Source organism: Vulpes lagopus, chromosome 6, assembly GCF_018345385.1.
Source record: "Vulpes lagopus strain Blue_001 chromosome 6, ASM1834538v1, whole genome shotgun sequence".
Classification (NCBI taxonomy): domain Eukaryota; kingdom Metazoa; phylum Chordata; class Mammalia; order Carnivora; family Canidae; genus Vulpes; species Vulpes lagopus.
Genome location: NC_054829.1, coordinates 104,980,112 through 105,006,901, shown reverse-complemented (window position 1 = coordinate 105,006,901; position 26,790 = coordinate 104,980,112). Strand labels below are relative to the sequence as shown.

Sequence of the window (26,790 nt, the reverse complement as noted above, 5' to 3'; positions counted from 1 at the left end):
CTGTAGCTGAAAACCAAGGAAATAATTAACATAACCATGGACATTAGAGCATGATGATGTTATATATATATATATAGATGTTCTATATTATATACAAGGAGAAGGACAAATGTTGGAAGAAACATAGATTTAAACATTATATACTGTAGAGTCTATCATTTTAAGCTATTTATACATAAAAGCAAAAATGAGTAATTCTTACTATGCACAAGCAAATCTACACTCAAGGAAGAAAAGAACATAAAACTGATATCTGCAAAGATTTTCATGTTTAATGTAGAAATATTAATGAAAAGCCTTAAAGTCAAGGAATGGCTTAGAGTCAAAGGAATGGCTCTGCTGGTCAATAGAAGGAAAATCCCACAAATATGTTTTTAACCAAATTTTTAAAAATTAGACCTACCAAGACTATTAATTCCACTGACTTTAGTTTTTTTTTTTTTTTTTTTTGCACATGTATTAGGGGGGAAATTAGTAGCTTTGGGTTTTTTTTTAAATCAGATAATAATATATACTTTCAGCCCAGATTCATTTACAAGGACATTTTGCAGTTCTGTTGAGGGTCTTGTGAACTATGCTCTTTCCCTCTGGGTTCTGTATAAGCATGAGTATGGTTGTTTCCCCAAGTACTTATTGAGTGGCAACTCTGTGCCAGGCAGATCTATGCCCTACATTCTAGTAAACTCTTTCTAATGCAATATTAGATTGTGAATTTTGTTGTTATCATTGTCATTATTTAAAATTTTGAAAATTAAAATTCATAATTTTAATATGAATTTATATGAAATATTAATATGAAACATAGGCACCTGCCCATAGTAGCACCAGAGATGCATGGAATAAGTTTCCTTTTATCACTGCTTTCATTGCCTCCTTCCAGAGGCAGTGAGAATGCTGGGATTAATTCTGAAATGTACAGTTGGAATAAACATACTCGGATATGGAAGATCCCCACATTGGTTTCCTGACCCATTGAGTGAGCGCTCTTATGGTAGGAAAGACTAAGTGGAACCAGTAGAACTACGTTTACATACCAAAACAAAAACAGGTGACTGCAGAGATTGATGCCACCATCAAAGATATGAAAGATGTAGAGTGGCAATTCCTACCACATCGCAATGAGTTAGCTAATTCAGTCCTTCTAAAAGAAATATGGATCTTGGAGAACAACATAATATTAAAATAAGTTTAATCATGTAGTGACTTCATCAGTCATGTTATTCCAATTTATTTAATGAGTAATCCAATAAACCACTAGTTATGAGGGGCACCCAGAATAAGCAAAGCCTCTGCAACAAATCCAGCCTGCTGAGCTAACTGCTCTGTCACTTGGGCCATATGACTCAGCAGATCCAATGTCACTTGTAATGTCTGTGGCAGATAGGGTTGCTCTGTGGAGCTTTTGACAAGCCCCTTTAGATGACTCATAGCACAAAGCCCTAGAGGTTTGCAGCAAACCTATGCCATCCTCTGCAGATAAATATTGCCACTGAGAAGTAGCTTCTGGCTTGCCATTGGACCTTAGCGGACACTATGCTATTAACCAATGTCAACAAGGTACCTTCCATCACCAATTTAGCATTGTCTGACCTATTAGCCCATAAATATGGGTGTCCACAGCAGCATTCCATCATCAAATGAAAGAGTTATAGAGGGCAGCCCCGGTGGCCCAGCGGTTTAGTGCCGCCTTCAGCCCGGGTGTGACCCTGGTGACCCGGGATCGAGTCCCACATCAGGCTCCCTGCATGGAGCCTGCTTCTCCCTCTGCCTATGTCTCTGCCTCTCTCTGTGTGTCTGTCATGAATAAATAAATAAAATCTTAAAAAAAAAAAGAAAGTTATAGAGATCAGGCTCATGTAGATCTTGAAAAATACGTTTAAGTTGCATGAGAAATAATCCAAATGCACATGACCCACTCCGTGTCACATTGACTTTCCTAACCTACACCTGTGACATTGTGGAAAATGGCCTATGACCAGTTAACTGAAGGAGAAAGGGGGAGGGGTTGTTTTACAGGTGGTTCTGCAAATGTGCTTAACAGTACCTGAAAGTAAATGACTTTGCACAACAGCCTCACATAGAGGGATCCTCATTTGAAGGAAGTAATGAGGGAAAATCCTCCAATGGGCAGAATGTTAAAGTCTACCTGGTGTTCATTTTGCCTGGAAGGAGCCATGGCCAGAGTTGCAGGTCTATAGCGATTCATGGGCAATGGATAATTATTTGGCAGGATGGATGGCCAGGGTATTAGAAGTAACACAATGGGAAAATTGTTGAGGAGGTCTGGAGATAAACCTATCTTTAAATTTCAAAGTGTGGGGACGCCTGGGTGGCCCAGTGGTTGAGTGTCTGCCTTCGGCTCAGGGCGTGATCCCAGGGTCCCGGGATTGAGTCCCACATCGGGCTCCCTGCATGGAGCCTGCTTCTCCCTCTGCCTGTGTCTCTGCCTCTCTCTGTGTGCCTCTCATGAATAAATGAATAAAAATCTCATAAATTTCAAAGTGCAAAGGTATTTGTGCCCCATCTGCATACTCACCAAAGAACAACACATGTAAAGAAGGATATTTGTAATCAAGTGGATAGGATGATCTATTCTGTGGACATCAGTGATCCTCTTTTTCCAGTCACTCCTATCTTTGCCCAGTGAGCCCACAAACAAAGTGGCCATGGCAGCAGGGTTAGGGGTTATATGTGGACTCTCACTCATCAAGGTTGATCTGGCTAGAGCCACTGTTGAGTGTCCAAACTGCCAATAGTAGAAATCAACAATGAGCCCACAAAATGGCACCATTCTCCAGAAAGCTGAGCCACCCACTTGATGTAGGTTAATTACATCAGACCACTTCCAATAGGCCCTTGGTTCTTACTAAAATAGGCACTTACAGTGGATATGAATTTTTCTTCCTTGCCTGCCATGCTGCTACAAAAATCATCATTGTGTGGACTTAAGGAATGCCTTACTCATCATCATAGTATATTACACAGCATTGCTTTGGCCAAGGAGCCTACTTGACAACAAATGAATTGTAGCTCATGTTCATGGAATTCACTGGTCTTAGCATGTTCCGCATCACCTTGAAGCAGCTGTGTGGAATGGTGGGGTGGCCTTTTGAAAACTCAGTTATGATGCCAGCTGAATGTCAATGCCTCTTGGAACTAAAACAATGTCTCCCAAGATGCAGCATGTGCTATAAATCAGTAATCAATATATGTGCCTGTTTCTCTTAGAACTAGAATTCACAAGTCCAGGAGTCAAGTATAGAAAATGGGAGCTGTTCCTCTCACTGTTACTTCTAGTGATGCACTAGTGAGGTTTTTGCTTCCCATTCCCTACCACTTTGGGCTTTGCTGGTCCAGAAGTTTTAGTGCCAGGAAAGGAATAATTCCACCAAGGGACACATTAATGTTTCCATTCAACAGAGATGAGACCATCACCTCACCTCTTCTGTGCCCTCATGCCAGTGAACCAAAAAGCAAGTAAGGAGTGCTATATTGACTAGGGGGTTTGAGCCTGACATTCATGGGAAAATTTGGTTGCCACTACAAAATGGCACTAAGGAGGAATATGTCTAGGATACAGGAGATCCCCCAAGGTGCCTCTTAGTGCCCCCATATTCTATTATTAAAATCCATGGAAAACAACAACTCAGTAAGGGCAGGACCAGTAATGGCTCAGACCTTCTAGGAATTAAGTTTTAGGTCACTCTGGCAGACAAAGAACTACAACCAAATATAGTTTTCGCTGAGTGTGAGAGGAGTATGGAATCAATAGTGGAAAATTGCAACTATAAATACCAGCTGCAACGATGTGTGCAGTTGTAGAAAAAAGCACTGTGATAGTTACGAGTATTTCTTCCTTGTTTAAATATGAATATATTTGTATGTATGTTAGCCAATATTTTTTCTTTCTGTTTTCCATTCTCCTACCACATATAGTAGAAAATTTGTTGATAATATTTTAACTTCTCACTATTTAAATTACTGGACATCAAAGAAGGGATATTCTCTTCTCTAGAAGAGGGTTGATTCTCACCCAAAAATAAACAAAAGGACTTTGTTTTCTCTTTGGAGAGAGCAGGTTACAGTTGTCTGAGGAATAGTTGCATTATGTTAGGAGAAAGCATATTGTTGCTATTGCCCTTATTTGAAACGTAAGTTAAACATAGTTCAAAAACTGGGATCCCTGGGTGGCTCAGTGGTTTAGCTCCTGCCTTCAGCCCAGGGCGTGATCCTGGAGTCCCGGAATCGAGTCCCACATCGGGCTCCCTGCATGGAGCCTGCTTCTCCCTCTGCCTGTGTCTCTACCTCTCTCTCTCTCTGTGTCTCTCATGGATAAATAAATAAAATCTTTAATATATATATATATATATTTCAAAAATTGTATGTGGATACCATACTGATAAGGGATAGACTGTGGTGGATTTGTATTGTGTCAATTTAGGTATGCTGAAACTATATTTCCCAGAATCTCTCACTGTGAAGTTCTCAATTAGTGTGAGCCTCAAAACATATTATTATTTTTAAGAGACATTATTTTTTAAGCTAGTGAAATAAATTTGCACCTGATCATTAGTTACTTCTGAAGCATTAAAATTAGTGGATTAATTAAGTGAATTATGAAACATCCATGTAGTAGAATACTTATGCAACCATGAAAAATGATACTGTAGCCATTTATTTTCTGAAATGGAAGATGTTCCAAATAGGTTTAAAGTAATGAAAATCAGTCCACAAAATTGTCTGTATAAATTGGCCCATCTGTTACTGTATGCATTTTCTAGACACTGTGCATTGAAAAAGTCTAAGGGACATAAACGTGATTAATATTCATATGATGAGGATACAGATTTTTTTCTTCTTTGAGACTGCATGTGTTTCCCACTTCTCAACAATAAACACATAGTACTTTTGTTATTAAAATAAAGTTTTAAAAATAGTATTATGGGGGCACCTGGGTGGCTTCCTCTTGATTTCAGCTCAGACTGTGATCTCAAGGCCGTGAGATCCAACAGACTCTGTACTCAGCAGGGAGTCTGTTTCTCTCCTCCCTCTGCCCTTCCTGCCGCACGCGATCTCTCTCTTTCTAAAATAAATAATTCTTGTTTTAAAAAAAAAGCTTTAAAATAAATAAATAAAAATAATATTATGTTGGAACATAGCAGATATATTCTTTCTGGTCTTTCATGAGTATATTTTGCCTTTACGCAGGTATTGTTCACTGTATTCTATAAGGGATAAATAATAAACTTCCCAAAATTGTTTCCATTCTAAGTAAGAGTATTTGGACGATCATAACTATGCACCAGCAGACAGCCAAGCCATCTATGGTATCAGAAACTCAGTGTCTTCAAGTCAGGGACAGTATTTTCACCACAGAATTCCTTGCACCTCCACAGTGCTGGCACATGGAGGACTCCTTGAATATTAGTTGAATGAACCAATGAATGAATTGTTGGCTCTTCAATCTCTTTTCATGTTTCATTGTATCCCCTTAACAATTGTACTTCTTTGAAGTTTCTTTAGTTTTGTTCCCTCTCTTCCAACTCCACTATCACTTTTTAGTCGAGACCCAACCATCTCCTGGCCCAGTTCTCTCCACATTACAGCCAAGGTACTCTTTTTAAAAAAAATTTGTTTAAGATTGATTGATTGATTGATTGATTGATTTTAGAGAGAGAGAGAGAAAGCACAGCATGAGGGGCAGAGGGAGAAGGAGAGAGAATCTTATGCCAACTCCCCACTGAGTGTGGAGCCCCATGTGGGGCTCCATCTCATGACTCTGAGATCATGACTTGAGACAAAATCAAGAGTCGGACACTTAACTGACAGAGCCACCCACACACCCTTCCAAGGTGCTCTAAGAGACTGAACAAATCTCAGGATGCTAATCAAGATGCTATCCTTACTGCTAACTAGAGAGAAGTAAGTAACTGGATAAAAAGTAAAATTTAGTTTGTTTTTGTTCATTATTACCTTCTTTTTTTTTTTCTATCTCAAAGATCCTTTCCATATTTTAATATCTGTTTTGTGGAAATTGTGGGTGTACTCTGAAAGCATCGGCCTAATCTCACTTCTTCCCTTTCCTCAGGAGAAATGGGAAGTGCTGGTGATGATAATGTGTTCATCATTCATTTCTTCCTTCATTCATCAAGCATTTACAGGAATGTAGCAGAAACAAGTTCGGTTTTAGGAGCTGGGGTGGGTGTGGAGGAGGTACAAGATAACTAGTGCCTGATTCCTGCCCCAAGAAACTGTCATTCTGATCATGAGAAACACACACACACACACACACACACACACGCACACACACATGCACATGCACACACACACACACAATCGATGCAGGGCTGTCTGAGAAGTGCATGTTTATTGGAGTTCTGGACCAATTTCTTAGAGAGTCCTGAAGTAGGATTTACTCATTCTTGCAGGTAGGAAACTGCAGGCTCACAGAAGAGCTCACATTTGAGCTGAGCATTGGAGGAGCTACATTACCCAAGGGTCTGGCTTTTCAGGCATGAGGACCAGGCTGAACAAAGGCAGAGAGGTGGAGAAGTCCAAAGGAAGATGAGTGGCTTGATATGACAGAAGAAATGGCTGGGGATATGACTCTAGAAGGAAGGAAGGAACCTGATGATAGAGGGTCTTTTGATGCCATGATACACTTAGATTTTCTCTAAAATGACAGATTAATAACATTGAAGGATTTTTGAAATTGAGATGATCAGTTGTATGTTTGAAAGATGGAGGGGAGAGCAGAAAGATATGAAGTGAAGAGACCTTTCAGGACCTCATTGGAAAAGACCAGGTGAGGGATGACGAGGGCATGGGATAGGCTGTGGGAATACACAGAAGGGGGAGGGATGGTAATGTAAAGACTATAAAAATATTTCACAGGTTGAATCAAGTGAATATGATCAATAAGTGGATATGAGACTTGGGCACTCTGGAAAGAAAGCGCTCTGATGAAAGTGAGATGTGTAATAATGGTCCCAGGCAACTCTGTTACTGAATCCAAGAGCTAGACTGAAGAAGAAGGCTTCTCCTGGAGCTGGAGGAGAAGACTGGGGAAATGGCCAAGATCAAGCTGTTCTTCCATGGATAGCAAGAGCCAGGGTAGAGCACAGCTGCCTCCTCCCAAGGACTCTGATTATATGTGCTTGACTCCATCATCACCAACCCACTCAATGCCTCTCATGGAGCTTAAGGCTGAGGTCCTGCCATCAGCCTGATGAGAACTATTGTTCTAGAACACTCCAGGAGGGGACCTTGGTCAGTGGAGAAAAAGGCCAAGGTTAAAATAGGAATTTTAAAAATAATAGTAGTGAAGGAACATAGGACTTATTCCTTCTAACATAACTGGGTAGGAAAGGAAGAGGACAGCTAAGGTGGTAGCAGAGAAGGACTTTTAAGGATGGTGGGACTTGGGCACATTTGCATAAGATAAGGGAAGAAAATTCTGTAGAGAGTGGGACAGAAGGTGGCAGAGGAGGGGAAGGTGTTAAGGAGCAAAGCAAAGTCGGGGTCATGGCTCAAGTGGGTGGATTGAGCCCACCAGTGAAGTAGTTTTCCTTGGAAAAGATTTGAGCCATCTTCCAAATAAAAAGAGCAGAAGATTAGAGGCATAAGGCAACCAACATTTAGTGTGTACTATACACAGGAGATGTATTAGGTTGTCTTATTTAATCCATTCAATAGGTGTTGTTGATTCCATCTTTAGATGAGGAAACTGAGGCTTACAGAGATTAGGCAAAATGCTCAAGTTACCATAGTCAGAAAGTGGCAGATCACTGGCCTGCTAATTCCAAGGCCCACACCTTTATGTACATTAAAGCTTTGTGCCAAAGGATGGTTTTTGTATGTTCAGATATTATTAGGCCACCCGGAGTGAGGGTTGGACTGGAGACAGAAGTAAATACTTTCAGGGGTCCCTAGGTGTCTTAAGTGATTGAGCGTTGGACTCTTGGTTTTGGCTCAGGTCGTGATCTCAGGTCATGATCTCAGATCGTGATCTCGGGTAGTGATCTCAGGGTCGTGGGATCAAGTCTTGGATCAGATTCCATGCTCAGCATGTCCCTCTCCCTCTACTCCTTCCTACACCCACCCCACCTCTAGAATAAATAAATAAATAAAATCTTTTTTCAAAAAGAAGAAGCAAGTACTTTCAGCCACTCTGAAGAATGCATGCAGCATTAGAGGTCCAGATTTTTTAAAAATTATATACATATATATTTAAAATTATATATATATTTAAAATTATACCTTTACATGTAATATATATGCAATATTTTGTAATATATGTAATATATTTTTTACATTAAATTTTTTAGAATAATAACTGTAAGCTTGAACATTTTTTACCTTTTCCTGCAAAGCTGTTGGAATTCAACAAGTAACAGTATGTTTTTCTGACAGCTGCCCACATGTAATTTCTTCCTGTGGCCACAGCAGGGCAGGAGTTCTCTTTTACAGGAATCACAGTACTTTGCCAAAATGTATTTTTGATACCTTGAGATTTGCAAGCATAGTAAAAAGGCAAACTTATTTGAAAAAAAACTTGTCTTAATGCTGTGATCAAATAAACTCAAGGAAACATTATACAAATGAAAAAGGCTGCTTCCCACGGCAATCAAGCATATCTTTAAAATGCAAATGGTTTACTCTTTTAATGATGAAAGAAAAATCTTGTGAAAGCAACATTTTCAGATGAATAAAATATCAAACCCAGGATACTTTCTTTTACATCTAGTTGCCTTGCAAATCATATAGACTTATAAAAGAAATGTGTATTTGTCTAGCAAGTTTGAGTTATTAAATCTTAAGAAAAAAATGAAAGAATAATTTCCAATTAAGCTTTTTAAAGTAAACTTATTAGATTTCATTTTTCAATGCAGAAATTTATAAAGAATAAATAGCAAAAAGTGGACTGAAACACCATCAGACAGATGGTCCCTGTTTTTTTTAAAAATAAGATTACATGTTCAGAATTATAAAATTCAGAAGGTACAAAGGATAAAAATATGAAAATTGAATGCCATTTTCTCCTCAAAGTTTCCCGTCCCTATTTCTTCTTCCTGAAAATAACCGCTATTAATAGATTCTTATGATGAAGACTATTTTGCAAGGGATGTTTCACCCCAAGATTAGGAAGAGCATTTCAAACAAGAGACTTCAGGGGTGCCTGGATGGCTCAGTCAGTTAAGTGTCAGACTCTTGGTTTTGGCTCAGGTCATTATCTTTCAGTGGTGGGAATTGAGTCTAGCACTGGGCAGAGTCAGCTTCAGATTCTCTCTCCTTCTCCCTCCTGTGCTCCTCTCTCACAAATACATACATACATACATAAAATCTTTAAAAACAATCAAAAAAGACTTCATTTTTATCTATTTTGAATTAAAACCCAGATTGAGGGCAGCCCAGGTGGCTCAGCGGTTTAGCGCTGCCTTCAGCCCAGGGCGTGATCCTGGAGTCCCAGGATGAGTCCCACATAGGGCTCCCTGCATGGGGCCTGCTTCTCCCTTTGCCTGTGTCTCTGCCTCTCTCTCTCTCTCTCTCTCTCTTTCTTTCTCTCTCTCTCTCTCCCTGTCTCTTCTGAATAAATAAATAAAATCTTAAAAAAAAAAAAACCCAGATTGCAACTTTGTTAAACTTGTGAAATGTTGCAGGGGCCTCAAAAGCTAAGGCCTATGTAAATGGCTGATCATACCTCTGCCATCACCACCAACATCTTTCAGAGTGAACGAGAAATCAAAGCGTCTTATCCACCTCCATAAATGATCCTCCCAGAGGTAAGGTATTTGGGGTAGGTTTGAACAGCAGCTGCCCCTACTTCCTGCCAGGAGCGTGGAGAAAAGACCAGGGTCTCCAGGGCTGTCAGTCTGGCCCTTTCATACTCACTGAAGTCTATTGAACAAAACAAAACAAAATAAAACAAATCTATCTTAGAAATGACAAGGGACTCTTTAAGACATTGATTTATCCATATTTGCACACATCGAAGAGAAAAGTATGTTTTATATATATACTGAATAAAATATCTAACTTTTTAAGAATGTTGTAAAATATTTCCATATGTACATTATATCAAAGTACTTTCCCCCCAAGTTCGGTTGAAAGGAAATACCCAGAGCATTAGGCCCATCAAAATAGATGTCTCCAGTTGTGGTTTTCAGATGCCCTAATGTGCTTCTGCCCAGAACTAATCAAATGCAGCTTTGCATTTTCAGGCTGTGTGTGTGTGTGTGTGTGTGTGTTTGTGTAATTCCTTACAAAGAGAAAAAAATTAGGGATAAAACATGATAGAGGAGGATAAGGTATCATTCAACTTTTTGGTGTATTTCCAACATTATTGCTTGATTTTAATCATTCAAATAAGAAGACTGCATCATGACCATCTTGATGGTCTTCTCCATAAATATATAAGAAGGCAATTCCATACTAGAAGCAGGAAAGAATCATGCATTCTGTGGTGTGGATAACATAGGATATTTAATTGAGCACTCAAAACATCTCAAGTTATATTACCTTCATTTTATAGGTGTGGTGACTAAGATTTAGAGAGGGCAAGAAACTTGTTCAAAGTTACCTGACTGGAGACTAATTGGTGGACTTACAATTTAAACCCATATTTGTATAACACCAAATTGTATGTACTTTCTGCCATATGTTGTGAAAAGGCAGTTCAAGATCCATCTCTTTGAGAATCAGCTAGGAGATTTTGTTAAAGTGCAGGTTCTTGGCTGGACTTTCAGAGATTCTGAGAAAGTCTTAGATGGGGCTTAGGAATCTGAGGAGCAGATTCTTCAGTGAATCTAAAGTGTAGGAAAATTTGTCCATATCATAATGCTGTTTTTCAAAACAGAAAGGGAAATTTCATACAACAAACCTCATCTGAGACCCTGACATCTGTTTGTAAAAAGGTGGCAATCCCAGTGTGTGCTTCTTTACCGTTGACCATGTCCCTGGCATTACCTGCAGGTTTTGTATTTATATTTAATAGAATGATCCTTGACTTCCAGCAAATTGAATCACCAGCTTCACCTGCTCGAAATTCTTTTGGCAGAAGTCAGCCTTTCAGCTCAACCTCAGGAATTATGAAGCTAAGATGTAAATAGGCTTAAAGGGAACACATTGACTCATATTCACACTGTGGCTGATGGCAGATGTATTGGGTTTTGAGGAGAGATGGAAAGGGACCAGCACTAATATTAAGAACCTACAAGGTGCCAGGCACACTTAATCTTTATAACAATCTTGGAAGGTAGGTATTCTTATACCCATGTTTGGGGTTCGTAAAACAGAGACCTGGAGAATTTAAGTAATTTCTCAAGGTAATATAACTAAGTAGTGGAGACTATGCTTTGTCCTTTACACCAAGCCATATTCCTGTGGGTATGGAAATAGGGGCCAAAGAAGGAAGATAGGAGATTCTGTATACTCCAGAAATGCTCCCCAGGGGCAGTACCAGCATAGTGCGTGGCATAAACTCAGTGCAAAGTCAATATCTGTCAAATGAACTGATGTGAATTCTTCTCTCTGTGAATGCCATTAAAATGTTCTAAACACTAATATACTTAAAGCCCTGTGGTAGCTCCCAATTGCCCACAGCAGTAATTCTCTAACTTGTTCAGAAAGCAAAGCACTTAGAAATCATTGTCCTCTTTTAAGAACATGATAGATTTATATACAATGCCACGAATTAATTTAGTGTTAATCAGATTTTATGCGGTCAATATCCAGCATCGATTTAATAAAAAATGTAAATCAACACATTGATCCATATATTTATAGGTTTTTTTCCCTAAAAACTGGGAATCTTGGGTTACCTTGCAGAAAATAAAAATTTTATGGTTTGTTATTTCTTTTTTCCAAAGTGTTGAATTTCTCCTGATAATGTTTAGAAGAAGAATCTAATCTCCCTTGGTTTTACATAGCACACTCCTGGAAAATTCAGTATTTATTAAAAACCTTGCAAAAATGCTTTTCTGTTTATATTTAAATGGAGCTTACCATGGCTTAGATGATCATAAATGGGTTTCCTACCTACATGAAAAATCTGATTGGATATTGCAAAGTCATATAGGACTCAAGGCAATTTGTGGAGCAGGACCATCTTATACATTACAGAATTCATAGCATCAGTCCCCAAACACATTTCCAACATGCCTCATAAGTGCTGTCAGAATTCAAACCATTGATTTAAACTGATCTACCAAGAGCCATAAGCACCTGAATTAAACAACTAGACTATGAGGTCTTGGAGGGCACTGAGATATCATAGTCACCCTCAAAGCCCTATCCAGTTCCTGAAACATGAATGTCCAATTCATTACCAAGGCAATGAAATTAATTAATACATCCATGAATGGGAGATTTTGGAGATCACCAATCCAGCCTTCCAGAACAGGGAAGTGACTTGCCATGATAACAGAAGTAGCTAGTAGCAGAACCAGTGCCATAGTCCAGGCCTCTTTGCTTCTAGTATAAACACTCTTTCTACTATATCAGGGATCTTCAAATTGTGGTACTTCACACCTTAATCTCAGAGTTACCTGAAGACATTCCAAGGGGAATTGGGGCATCCCCGGTTTTAAGGAAAACAATTTCTAGATTATCGGTTTCTGTATGTACTCTTTCCTAAAACTGATCTCCCCAGGAAGGTGTCACAGCGATTTTCCCTCTCATCCCCTCTTGTACAATCATTTTTCTCCCATTTTACAAAAGAAAGGGTGGTGTTCCATGATGTATTGACTGGAGGCATATAAAATTTGAGGGTAGTAAATAGGCAATTATAAATACTGGGACCAGCACAGCTTTCTTCAAACAAAAAGCCTTTGGTGGTTTCCCATTCATTCAAGAGCTAAAGAGCCAGACCTGACCACACGTTTCACAGGACTAGGCACAAGAGTACAAATAAATGTGTAATATCACGGTGAATATCACATATAAACACCAGGAAAGTGTAAATCGAGCCAACAAGTGATACAACAAGGTAAGTTCTAGCCTCTCCTTTGACAAACATACCTTCCTTCAAAGGGTCTTAAAGGCCAGGCCCAATATTATAATTCTAGAACTTGTCAGGGCTCTCTGTCTGAACATGGTGGCATAGAAGTAGCCTGTTCCCTGCCCAGTACCATCTTTTCCAGACCTCTGACCCTACCTGCCTCTATGGGCCTCATGTGCAGCTGTGTGAACAGCTCAGCTCACATGTCCAAGCTCCTTGCACAGTCCCTGCAAATACCCTTGGGCTTCCGAGGAGCACCCCAGGGGCACGGTTCTCCTTGAGAGATAGAGAGAAGAGCTCAGGCTGGGGGAGGGGGATTGGGATGCCTTGGACAGGGGTATCTGAGGCCATGCATACCCTTGGGGGTGGGGGTGGGGGTTCATATGCTCAGAGGTCATATACCCTCAGTCCTCTGGATCCTTTGTGGGGTGGAATACTGGCAGGGGGAAGCCAGAGCAGGGGCCCCTTGCCCATCTCTGAGGGCTCTAGTGGTCGGAATAGTGAGCTATAAGAACAGGTATAACCTGGCACCTTATGAACTTCCTAACCTCATCTCTCCTCGTATTTCCCTCCATTCCAGCCACATGGCACCCTCTGGCTTCCAGGCTGTTCTCTATTTGGCATGCTTTTTTGCAAATACTCTGTTTTCAGCCTTCTCAGAGTAGCCTTCCATCGCAGCACTGTTTAAATTGTAAGCCTCTGCTTCCCCCTACATTCTGTCCTTTTTTCCTGCTTTACTTCTCTCTATAGACCAGTAATATTGTATATTCCATGTATTCACTCACTCGTTCCTTCATTTGTTTGTTTGTTCATTCTTTCATTGTATGTCTCCCCTCATTAGAATATAATTTCCATTAAGGCAGGGATTTTTGTCTACTTTGTTTATCCTCCTATCCAGAACACTGCCTCATAACTAATAAATGAATTATAAACAATGCTTGATTGATTGATGTTCAAGAAATAAAAGATCAGTGACAGGATTTTGTGTATTCCTCTGACTTACATGTAAGGGAAATGCTAGACATTGGAGCAGTCCATCCTGGCCTGCATTGGGATGACCTGATCTCAGATGAAATGCAGAATGATGAGGAATGACAATTTTCATTTACCATCCTCCCCTCTTTCATCTCCTCCAAATTGTCAAAGAATAGGTAATTCCAGTGAGAATCCCATGAAAGAGAAGCAAAAACAACACAGATGAAAGGGCAGTGATGTCTTATCTTATCCAGAGGGCAAATGGGCAGCAAGACTCCATGCCTCTCTCTTTTGTTTTTCCTTTTTAGAAACACAATTGTGGAAATAACCAATCAGGAATAGACTTTCAACATAAAAACAGTGTAAAATCCCACTGAGGAAATGGAATTACATCATGAGTCAAGAAGAAATATGAAGAATATAAAATATTCAACTGTTAACAGAATCTATTCCTGTCTTTTTTCCTAAGGTTGCTATGTAGCTTCAATCTTATATATTTAAAAGGTGATTTTTAAAAATTATTCACTTCTTTACTGTGCTAGAAATTATATCCTTTGCAATGACTTAAATTTATCATGAAAAGTTTTAGATAATGATCTAAAAATGTGAAAAGGTCTACGAAGTCTTTCAAAAATTTTTAAAGGATATGCAAACAAAATATTAGTTTTTTAAAAGGTTTATTTACTTATTTTAGAGAAAAAGAGAGAGAGAGAGAGAGAGCACAGACAGGAGTGGCAGAGGGAGGGGGAGAGAGAATCCCCAGATTTCGTGGAGGGTGGGGAGCCTGGTGGGGTGTGATCTTGTGACTCCAAGATTACGACCTGAGCTGAAACCAAGCATCCAACACTCAACCAGCTGTGCCACCCAGGAGCAAAATCATATTTAAAGACCATTAGGGATCCCTGGGTGGCGCAGCGGTTTGGCGCCTGCCTTTGGCCCAGGGCGCGATCCTGGAGACCCGGGATCGAATCCCACATCAGGCTCCCAGTGCATGGAGCCTGCTTCTCCCTCTGCCTGTGTCTCTGCCTCTCTCTCTCTCTCTCTCTTTCTCTCTCTGTGACTATCATAAATAAATAAAAATTAAAAAAAAAAAGACCATTGTACCATACGACTGTTTTAATGGTATATTGCTATAAAGGAGATTACCTCAAAATTTAATGGGATAAAAACAACTATTTTATTTTTTCTCATCATCCTTTGGGTTAATTACTCAACAAGGCCATTTTCTGTTGGTGTTTCTTGAGGTTTCTTGTGCATTTGCAATAAGATGGCAGCTGCAGCTGGAAGCAGGTGTCATCTAGAGAGGGGAGGGCCCATGAACTTCAACCTGTGGCCAAATTTATTCCAACAGCAGTTTTTGTAGATAAAGCTACTGGAGCACAGCCATGAGTGCTCGCTCATTCAGGTATTGTCTAGGGCTACTTCCGCACTGCTGGTAGGATTGAGTAGTTTCATCAAAGACTATATAGCTAACAAAGTCTTTATACAATGTATACTAAGATGCAGTAAACTGAATTTTCTTTAAGGCCATTTGTTCTTTGGGAATGTCAAGCTGTAAGCTTATTCTCAACTTGAGAGAGAAAAAAGCAAGCATGCATGTGAGCAAGTAAAACCCTCAGAGTATTTGCACAGTCTAAGGAATACAGAGGCTGAGTGAATATTAGGGGAATTCAGTCAATAATTCTGATCCCTCTCCTCTTTAATAGTAGGTTGATGCCTAAATTATCTAGGGGATTGCATAATTTAAATACCCTGTAATGCAGAAGAGAGTGTCTTTGCTCCTAACTAGTTTAGGAAAGCTTTTCTTTCACTGGCCTCCCTTAAGAAGGAAAGGAGGCACACACCTCTTGGCTCTGGGCCCAGGTAGGTGGACCAAAAGCTATGTGCAAGCAGGGATGTTCCCCCTTAGTGATTAACAATTTGTTCATACATATCCAATTTATTCAGCTACAAATATTGAGAGTGAATCGGGCTGCATGAATTTTACTTCTTTATACAATCTCTTTCTTGTCAAGGCATTTGCATGCTGGTTCTTATGTTTGGAATGTTCTCTCTACTTGTCACCCAGCTAAAATCTATTTATCCTTGCCATGATATTAAATATCACTTCCTCAGAAAAGCCTACTTCACCATCTTGTGAGGTTTATTTCTTGCCCTGTTTCACAACGTTGTAGTTTCCCTTTATAACTCTTATCCCAAAGTGTGCAATTAAAAATGTGTTGGGGGTAGCCCTGGTGGCGCAGCGGTTTAGCACTGCCTGCAGCCCGGGGTGTGATCCTGGAGACCCAGGATCGAGTCCCACATCGGGCTTCCTGCATGGAGCCTGCTTCTCCCTCTGCCTGTGTCTCAGCCTCTCTCTCGCTCTCTCTGAATGAATAAATAAATCTTTAAAAAAATATATTTATAAAAAAAAAATGTGTTGGTTTCCTCATTTAACATGGTCTCCCCTATGTGCCGTGAGAGCAGGGAAGAGTCTGCTTTGTTGACTATTGTATACTATTTGCCCACAGCACAATTTCTGGAACATAGTAGTTTCTAATAAATGTTTGCTGAGGTAACCAATGAAAGTGAAAGCAAACTGTAACAATATAAACATAGTGGCAAAAACATTTATGTAATCCTTCAAATTAACCAGAAATATTTAAGATTTACTCAAAATTATTGTATTATTTTGGAAACCAGAAAGCATCTTTTGATCTAGAATTATTGTGCATCTTATCATTTAGAAATTCATGAAGGCTCTTTTCTACTCCTGGTTTAGAATACAGTGTTTATCACATCTAGTTTTCATTGTTTAAAGAGATGGAACTTATACTTTTCCAAGTTTTTACATTGTTTTCCTCTACATTCACACAGCCAGATTCAATAAAACCTTTGTTTTGTATTTTATAAAATCAAATCCCAGCATATTCACAGAATTAAAACACATTTATTACAATTTTCAAATATAAGTGATTATCAAATATGTCCCAGATATACATAGAGCTCTTGAAACCAAGAGCATCATATTTAAGTTGTGATGATAGACTATAACTTGAGTAACAGCCAGTGGTTTGTTGGAAATATTTAATAACCAGCTCCCAAGGAGGGAAAAGAGTTTTTGTACCATTTGCTGATTTCCCAGGTATAAATACTCCCACCATGACAATTTCAGGGTACCGATCTGAAAACAGAGCTGGGAAGAGATGTGCACAATTGACGCTTGCAGCTGGAATGATCTGGCTTTACACACCACCAGTTCTATTGGTAATACCTAACAACTATAAACTCTTATCAAACTCTTATAAACTAAGTAATCCACACCAGAGAAAGACTATAGTATTCAGCCCTGCTTAGCAACCTTACTCCATAAGAATAGTATATGATTTTAATTGGTGTGATAAGAAATAGTTTATATTTAAAGCTGGACATAGTTCTGACTATCAAGATTCTGGGAACCCAAGCTCCAAATCATCAGGGTAAAAATTTTAAGTATGTTATTATACTGCTGAAAGTAAACTTAACTTACTTAAACATATGGAGATATTCTGCTTTTAAGGGTGGAAGACCCCCTTCCCTCATCCTTCTAATAGAATTTATAAGCAATTCAATGGAAGAAGAAATACTAGACTTTAAAAAGAAACCACTGACTACATTCACATGTCTTTTTAGGAACCTGTCAAGAATACTTAAGTCACACACACAGAACTGGATTCAATAAAAGCTTCATTTTGCTTTTTACAAAATCAAAAAGCAGAACAGTGCAGAATTCACTTTGGTCAGTTGGGCAGAGTTGGTATTATGTTCATACCCATCTATGCTCTTCTCGATCTACACACTACAGGATGAATTCTGCACTGCTATGAGTGCTGGGGTGGGAGGGGGAAGCTGGACTGAAGTGTGGGGGGAAGAGGTTAAGAGGAGAGGCATTAGCTAGACAGCTGAAGAAGTGTGGCCTGTGGTCAAGAACTTTGGTGGCTAAACTAAACAGGAGAAGAAATGGCTCACTGATTAGGCACAGTTCACTCATATCATTAATGTTATGGAAATTAGCATGCCTGTGTCTCCCCTCAAAATTGCAAAGTTGAAACCCTAATCCTCACTGTGATGGCATAAATAACGGGGGAGCCTTGGGAAGTAATTAAATCTTGAGGGTGAAGCCCTCTTAATGGCATCAGTGCCTGTGTAAGAGACACAAAAGAGCTTGCTTCTCTGCTTTGGACCTGAGAATACAAGGAGACAGTGCTTTGTTAACCAGCAAGAGGGCCCTAAGAACTCAATCTGCCAGCACCTTGATCTTAGCCCTACCAGTCTGCAGAACTGTGAGATATTTGTAGTTTAAACCACGGTCTCTGGTAATTAGTTACAGTGGCCTGAGCAGACTAAGACACTCAGAAGCAATACCGCAACCCCAGTAACTAAACTTAATTAATTATTTAAGTACCATATTTCAGTGCCAGCTTATGAATTTAGAAACAATCAGCATGAATCAAACGATCAAATATGTAAAAATGCTCTCAAGGATTAAAAAAGAAAAAAAAATGGAAATAACCTAAATGTTCAAAAGAAAGGAAATAAATGCCAAATATGCAGATGCAGCCATCAAAAGCTGTAAAGTGTAAAGCTGGTCACATGTCTTTGGGTTAAGTGGGTTGAAAATTTACATGCCTCCAATTTTGATTTAAAAAATCTCTCCTATGCCTAGGAAGCAAAATGGGAAGATCTCAAACTGTTAAATGATAACCTGCATACTAAAATTAAAGGGGATGTTTTTCAATCAATTTTTCCATATTATTTTTTAAGATTTTATTTATTTATTCATAAGAGACACAGAGAAAGAGGCAGAGACATTAGGCAGAGGGAGGAGCAGTCTCCCTGCAGGGAGCCTGATGCTGGACTTGATCCCCAAGACCTCTCCAGGACCCCGGGGATCACCCCTGGAACTGAAGGCAGATGCTCAATCACTGAGCTACCCAGGTGTCCCTATTTTTCCATACATTTCAAATTGTCTGCAAAGATGATTTTATAAAAGTAGAATGTTCCCAATTTTTAAAGGTTAAGCCATTTAATAGTCTGAAAAGTATGTAGCTTTCATATTTTAGCTTTCTCAAATTTGTTAACTGACTCATTTTGCTGAAACTTAGTAGTACTCACCAGTTAGACTGCGTTCAATCAGTCCTGCAGCACTGGGTGGGAGGGAAGCGCCCAGACAGGCAAGGACTCGTGCTGAGCTGGCAAATGGAGGCTGTCCCCTCCACAGCTAACATTGAACAATTATCTCAAGCCTTTTCAAAACTAGATTAGTCTACCAGGCAAGCAAATAACTCTATTAAATGTTAAGGCATTGTTTTTTTATTGTATTTTGAAAGTACTAATTTTTGCATTCTTCTACTCAATACATCCAGGATCACCAAACTTGTCCCTGTAGTATGCATCAACCTGTCATGGTGAAATGAGAGGTTAATCTACCTCAGAATCCAATATTTTAGTTATATCTCCAGTAGAAATCTTGTATCATGATTAAACATCACAGGAAGTAATTGTATTACTCTTGCTGCTTAACAAGCCTTAGGATTGGCAGGTGTCTGGGGAAACCTAGTGGAACTCAATTGTCTTGAGACTATGTTGACAATAGGAGCCTCAGCTATTATTTATCAGGCATGGCAGTCATTCGAGTTCAACCACTTATGCATATCATTTGTAAAAATCCTAAAAACAAATGACTCTGGGTACTATCACACCCAGATATTTCCTATTTCCTTAGGGAAATGTGTGCTTATTTCCTTATTTGTAAACTAGGGATAACAGGTGTCACAGGGTTCTTAAAGGGATTCAGTGAAGATGTTAAGTACTTTGAAGTGTCAGGCACATGGCAAACCCAATGCTAGCCATCACGAAAATGTTATCAAGTACTGTTGTTAAATAAAGTTTTACTGTTTGAATTCCTGTGTCAGCTTTCCTCTTCTGTAATGTCTATAAACTATCAGTAAGTTAGCTGGCAGTGTGGCACAAATGAGTATTTGGAGGTCAGAAAGATTTTTTTCCTTCCTAAAAGCAGTCATTTTTGTAAGAGGAAAACAGCCCTCTGCCCAAGACACCTAAGTTGCATCACATCAATGAGAGGAACATCTAGACTAAGACAAAAGGTAAAAATACATAGAATTCTTGACTTCTAGATTTCTTGGCTTGTACCAATAATCTGGGGAGCTCTGGTCTTGACTCTCCTTTGAAATCCAAAATAAGTTTGATGTGATCTGAAAAAAATGGTCTTGGAAGCCAATTTAAATGAAATTATGTATGTAGAGTATCAGAAAATACTTGGTACAGTCTAAGAACTGTAAGAATGAGCTATTATTACTATCTTTACATACTTCTATATTACTAAGAGTCATTAGAAACAATATTACATGGCTCTCAAGAATAAATTAAGGCCCATTATTTTAATTTTCTGAACGATTATAAATTCAACATCAATCAGAATTTGAATTTCACTAGATGCATGACATGAAGTTTTATATATAAGGGGAGCTTGCTATTTGCTGAATACAGAGTTGAGTTCTCCAAAATAGACCATTTTGAAATGAAGTCAACTAAGGAAATGGGAGTTTAAATATGATGTAAAAAAGATTCCATTCCAAATAACTCATTGAACACTGTGATTTCTGTCCTATCAATGTTAGTACTGAAGGAGATTCAATGGAAATGATTAATTGGAATTAAAAGGACCGTCTGGATATAAGGGCCACTTTTCTCAAACCGTCCCAAGTCTTCAAGAGCTGTCATCAAAAATTTTTATCACTGACTTCCAATTCCTGTCTTTCAGAAAAAGTAATCAACTAAAAATCATGAAATCCCCAGACACCACACAGAAACCAAACATGTATACTAACAAATTACAATAGCAATAACAGATCAAGCTTTTTGATTTTTATTACTCAAAAAAAATCCTCATTTTTTTATTTAGCTTTCTGACTCTGTGCTTGTGCCTTCAACACTTTCACAACGATTTTCTGCTCCTCAATAAGGAAAGCACGCTTGATCCTAGGAAAAAAAAAAAAAAGTTAAATGAATACTGGATGAAACCCAGCATAGACTAAACACTCAGGAACTAAAACTAAATGGCCAGACCCATTCAGCTGAAGGTCTCCCTCCTACACTGGAATATAAAAGCAGGATAATCCCTCAATTCTATGCTAATTGCACCTGCCACCTTCTTCTGAGTCAAGAAGGAATTACAGGTGTGGAACCACATCGGTTAAAAGATACCAGCAAGAGGTACTTTCTCAGGTGTAAAGGTTCTACAGCCTGTCTGGGGCCAACTGTGCCACTTACTAGCTGTGTGATCTTGGGCAAGTTACCTTCTCTGTCCTAAGGTACAGCAGTAAGTTCATACCCACTTTACAAGACTTTTATGAAGATTCAACTTGGAAGGAGTTGTAATTTGTGTTTTAAACATCCCTTTAGAGAGGAAGTGTATTTTATTATTACAGTGCATAGGACCTGACAAGCAACAGGTGTTCACTACCATTTGTTAAAAGCAAAGTTACCTCTAGAGAGAAACGTACTCATTTAACTGCCACAAAAACCTGTCCCACCTATGCTCTTTATTGGCACCCCTGGTTATCTAATGACCCAGCCTAAAATCCCTGGGATTTTGGACTCCTTCAAATCTTCTCAATGTAATTACGTTACAGAAACACAACTAATGGGATCCCTGGGTGGCTCAGCGGTTTAGCACCTGCCTTCAGCCCAGGGCGTGATCCCGGAGTCCCAGGATCGAATCCCACATCAGGCTCCCTGCATGGAGCCTGCTTCTCCTTCTGCCTGTGTCTCTGCCTCTCCCTCTCTTTAAAAAAAAAAAAAAGAAAAAAAAGAAACACAACTAATGCCACTCTTATTCAGGACCCTTAAAAATTTCCTAAACTTACTCAAAGACAATACTCCTCTCAGACTCACAACTAATACTAACCTAAGGACCACCAGCAGGTCTACATCCAAATCTCTAAGAAGTAGGCTTGAAAATTTTATTTTTAATAAATGCACCCATGATTATGTTTAGCAAACCAAACACTGGTAAGAAGCCAAACTCCTCTAGCTTAGACCTAACTCATGACCCTTCATCTCCAACACGCTGTTACAATCTCATTTCTCATTCCTTGCCTCAATGCCCTTTCAATCAACCTCTTGACCAACATTTAAACCTAACATTCAGATACTACCTCAAATACCCATTGCAGAGTCCCAGCTACCTTGAAAGTTGTTCTCCTCTAACTTCATAGTTCAGATTTCTTTTATTTCATGCAAGTTACATTTACCTTTATTTGTATTACTATAACATGCCTTACCATCCCCTTACAAATCAACTCCTGAAAGGCAGAGTGAACTTGCAAAGTTTAAGTGCCAGATTTGGTTTAGAAACTTAGCTCAACCACTTTATATAACTAGCTGAATAAACTGGAGGAAACCCACTTTCTGAACCAGTTCCTTAACTTGTGAAGACCAACCACCTCACAAATCCTTCCACTTAGTCTTTAGAGGCAATGAGATTAATAAAAAAGCCAGGGTCTCAATAAAACCTAGAATGAATCCCAGTGCTGTCCCTTACTGGCTATATGAATTTAAACAAATGTTGGTTTATTCTCAGAACAGAAAAACCCTTCCCTGCTAGGTTTGTAACACGTTTATCATAAAAAACAGGCAATAAATGTTACCATTATAAACTCCGTTGCTTCCTCTCCTACCTGTGCCGCTACCAATCTTTCCACATAACCAAAAGGCCCAGTCCTCTACCTGGAATACTCTCATCTTCCAGAACCCTCCTCCCCAACCAGCTTTTAGATCTTAATGTGGCTCTAGCCACACTACAACTACATGTAGTTATTTTGTTCCCACACTTTTAAGATCTTCTACTCTCCATCTACCGGACCAGTAACTAATAGTTTACCTGCCTCTCCCACAAAAACCAAGGTCATTTTAATTTCTACGTCTAGCATAAGGATGCCCCCAAATCCTAAATGAATTAATTTGAACCAGTATCATTTATCAGTCTGCACAGGACCAACTATCCCTAATCAAGGAAGGCATCTAAAATATACAACTTTCTTTTAAATTTCACCAGACTAACAATGATTAGCATGCAATGGAACAGACACATGCACACACACGTTTAAGAAAAAGAAAGCTCATTAAAGAGTTATATTTACCTGTCACGAACACACTTAGCACACATGGAACCACCATAGGCCCTGCTGACATGTTTTTTCGTTTTAGACAATCTCATAAGGACTTTAGGTCTCACCGCACGAACCTGCACAAAGTCAATGTTGAGATTATTTTGTGATGCTTTCAAAGAAACGGTCCTGGATTAGATATGTGACAAGTATAAACAGTAAACAAGGTCACAACAGGAAATGCTATTACTGATTTATCTGAAAGGCATTTCACCGTATCTGTCATATAGGCTTTAAAAGTTTGTGTTCTTGACAGATTCAGATCATAGATGCTTAGTACTTTTCAATCTTCCTAGTGGTGACCTCTCATTCATTCTCTTACAAGTGTATTAGTGCTCACTAGTTCTTGTTATTCACAGCAAAAGGATAAACTTACTCCTCGAAGTCGGCCAGGACACACGCCACATGCAGACTTTGGTGCTTTCCCAACCTTCTTGGTATAAAGGTAAACGATTCTATTGCCAGGAGTTCGGGACCTAGGAAGTGAGAGGATAGGGAAGAGCTCAGCATTCTGCAGAGTAAAACAACAATATGTATTTTAAATTTTAGAAATACTTACAGCCTAGTTTTGTTAGAGGCTGTATTGTAGGACAGCCTACGACGGTATGTCAAACGCTGAACCATTCTGAACGCCTAGATTAAGAATGGAATAAAACTGCATTGTAGAAATAATTCAAACCTTACAACAAAAACAATATCACATAATTCATACATCCCATACGTATACTTTTTTATACAATAATCCTTAAAGTATCTGATGAAGAGAATTCCATTATTTTAAAACGATATACTTAACAGTGATTAGTTAAGAATGCTAGGAGGCCCACGTTTGTTTTCCTGACAGTAATCAATGATGGCACTTGGCTAAAATTTGCCAGACTTATCCCTCAAAAAAGCCCGATTCTGTCTGGAGTGGTGTCTAGAAAAATGCTACAGGCACGATTTGAATTTTTTAAAGGAACACTAAATTCAATCCTCAACTTATGCCATCCACCCGAATCTACTGCACAAAGAGCTAGCTTGCTTCCCGGTCTCTAAAAGTTTTTACTGAGTTCACAGGGCTGTCATTAGGATTAAACGACAGAAACTAACCTGCTCAACCTATTGCAGTGACAGTCACACAAAAGATGCTTAGGGCTCAGCGTCTTGCCCCAAAGTGGCATGCGGGACAAGTCAAGAGCCAACTAATACTTATTTTAGTATCAAAGTGTGAATTAGGGGATCCCTGGGTGGCTCAGCGGTTTAGCGCCGCCTTCAGCCCGGGGCGTGATCCTGGAGACCCCGGGATCGAGTCCCGCGTAGGGCTCCCTGCATGGAGCCTGCTTCTTCCTCTGCCTGTGTCTCTGCCTCTCTCTCTCTCTCTCTGTGTCTTTCATGAATAAATAAATAAAATCTTAAAAAAAAAAAAAGCGTGAATCATGACATCTGGTTTTGTTTTGTTTTTTTATCAGCTGGAATTAATACTGAGCAGTATCACTTAGCAAACTGGATGTGCAAGCCGGCATATGAACGGCTCTGGACTACCACTCCAAGTAACATGAAACCGTCAACAAGACCCGCTGTATCCCTAACGTCGGGATCGCTCCGTCACATACGATGGAAGAGAAACTAGCCGGCATTTGATGTCAGCTCCTTCCTAACGTTACACTAAAACAGAACCGTCAAGACACCAAAATCGACGCCGAGGGCCAACGCGAGAGCTCCAAGGAGCCACCATTCCGCTCACAGCTTCAAAACCAAGACAGAATACTCCCTATTAACACTTTTATCTTCCTCGCTATCGGCCTTGGAAGAGAAAACATCTTGAAACGACCCGAACGTGCTGGTCGTCCGCCCTCGCACAGCCGGAGAACGTCTACGAGAGCAATGCTAAGAGGTGGGCGTAAGAGAGGGAACCGTTCTGCGATCCCGCAGGGTCTCAACGAGCCGAACCACAACTTGTACGTCTCCAAACACGCCTCTGAAGGCGGCCAAGCCCGAGGGATGAGCTCCGGCTATTCCCGGCCCGGGAGGGGGGGTCCGGGTCGGTGGCCGTCTGAAGCTAAAAAGCCAGGGACCTGCTCACCACCAGCTTTCCTCCCGAACTCTTATTCCCAGGCCAGCTCCAAGGGCTGCGCTGCGCAGATCCTGGCTCCCCCACCTCCCCGGATGGCGGCCGATTGCAGACCAAGGAGCGATGGGGAAAAAGAAAGAGCAGCCATACCTATGGACGCCGTCCCCGGAAGAGGAAAAAGGAAGCGCTTGCAAGTTTAAAGGTTAACTGTGACTGCGTCGGACCGGAAATTACGTCAGACCCAGCACCGCCATGTTGTACGGACACCACCCAGCTCCTTTCCATGGGCGGGGATGCCTGGCGCCGCCACGTTGTACGGCAGCTGACGTGCCGCCCCTGCCTGCGGGCCTGGATGCGCGTGAGCGATCCACGGCAGCGCCGCGCGAAGCCCTTGGGAATCGTTGTAGAAACAAATGCAAATAACAGAGGGAGCTTCGAAGAGCGGGAGTGGGACAAAGTCAATTTTTTCCCTTCTGAGAAGTGTTACGACACATTTAACCTAAAGAGCACCAGCTTGGTAGGTAGTCGTAGGTTTAGATCCCAGTTCTGACACTTGTTAGATGACCTTCGAGGAGTTGACTCTGTAACCTTCCCTTCCTTTTGCTCGTCATTCATTCAAAGCACAAGCTTAACAATTTAAATCCAGTATCTGCTAATTATTAACTGTGTTACAGTGAACAAAGCTTTAAATGAGTTATGCCATGATCAAAGGCACAATAAAATTAAAGCACTTAGCATGGGGTCTTGTCCAAAGTAAGTGCTCAATTAATGGTGGCTAATCTTATGATTATGTACAGAACTTCACATTTCACATGGGTAATAAAGTTTGTGCTGAGCCTTAAAAATGAGGAGGAAGGGAGGGGAGCCCTCTAAAATAGCATGTAAAAGTTTACATTAAGTGCTTATGTGTGTGTGTGTGTGTGTGTGTGTGTGTATGTATATATATGTGTATATGTATGTATTTTGAGATAAGAGTCCTTAGCTTTCATTATATTGTCAAAGAGTATCATGACCTCCAAAAAAGTAAAGAGCACTTTGCGCCCTAAGGAAAAAATGCTACAAAGGGCCTTTAAATTTTTATCTAAGGTTAGGCTCCCTGCAAACATGAGAGAGGGAGTTGCATGCCTGTGTGTTGGGGAATGCCCTTAAAAAATACACCCCTAAGGAAATGAGGAAGGTAGGAGTGGAGATCCACAGCCGATGCCTCAGCTGTTCCAATAAAGAGCTCTGGAGTTAGGATGGCTCTTCATAGCTGTCCCAAACGGCAGAGGGAGCCAGGCTTTTGCACTCCCACATCTGTCAGTCCTGAGCCTGGATGCCCTCTGACCATGGGTGAGGCAGTTTCTTGAAGCTGCAAGCAATGTTTAGTGACAGAAGCAGCTGTGAGCCTCTGCATTGGCCCAGATGAGGGAATTTGAGTAGAGCATCCTTGTATCCATTCAAGTTCCCTTTTGGTTTTCCCAGCCTGACTGATGAGGAAAGAAAGGAGGCAAATGACTGAGGGCAGATGCCCTGATCATATTAGAGATCTGTCTTGGATGGCAAGTCCTGTTAAT

General features: G+C 40.0%; 1 protein-coding gene across 1 annotated transcript; it reads right to left on the bottom strand.

Moving 5' to 3' along the window:
- Window positions 1-20,856: 20,856 nt before the first annotated feature.
- Window positions 20,857-25,433, bottom strand: RPL34 (ribosomal protein L34). Its single transcript, XM_041760044.1, has 5 exons — window positions 25,385-25,433; window positions 23,741-23,814; window positions 23,558-23,657; window positions 23,155-23,258; window positions 20,857-20,992 (listed from the first exon to the last, which is right to left on the bottom strand). Exons 2-5 carry the CDS (start codon window positions 23,803-23,805, stop codon window positions 20,908-20,910), a joined length of 354 nt encoding a protein of 117 aa, XP_041615978.1. The 5' UTR covers window positions 23,806-23,814; window positions 25,385-25,433; the 3' UTR covers window positions 20,857-20,907.
- Between the last annotated feature and the right edge of the window lie 1,357 nt (window positions 25,434-26,790).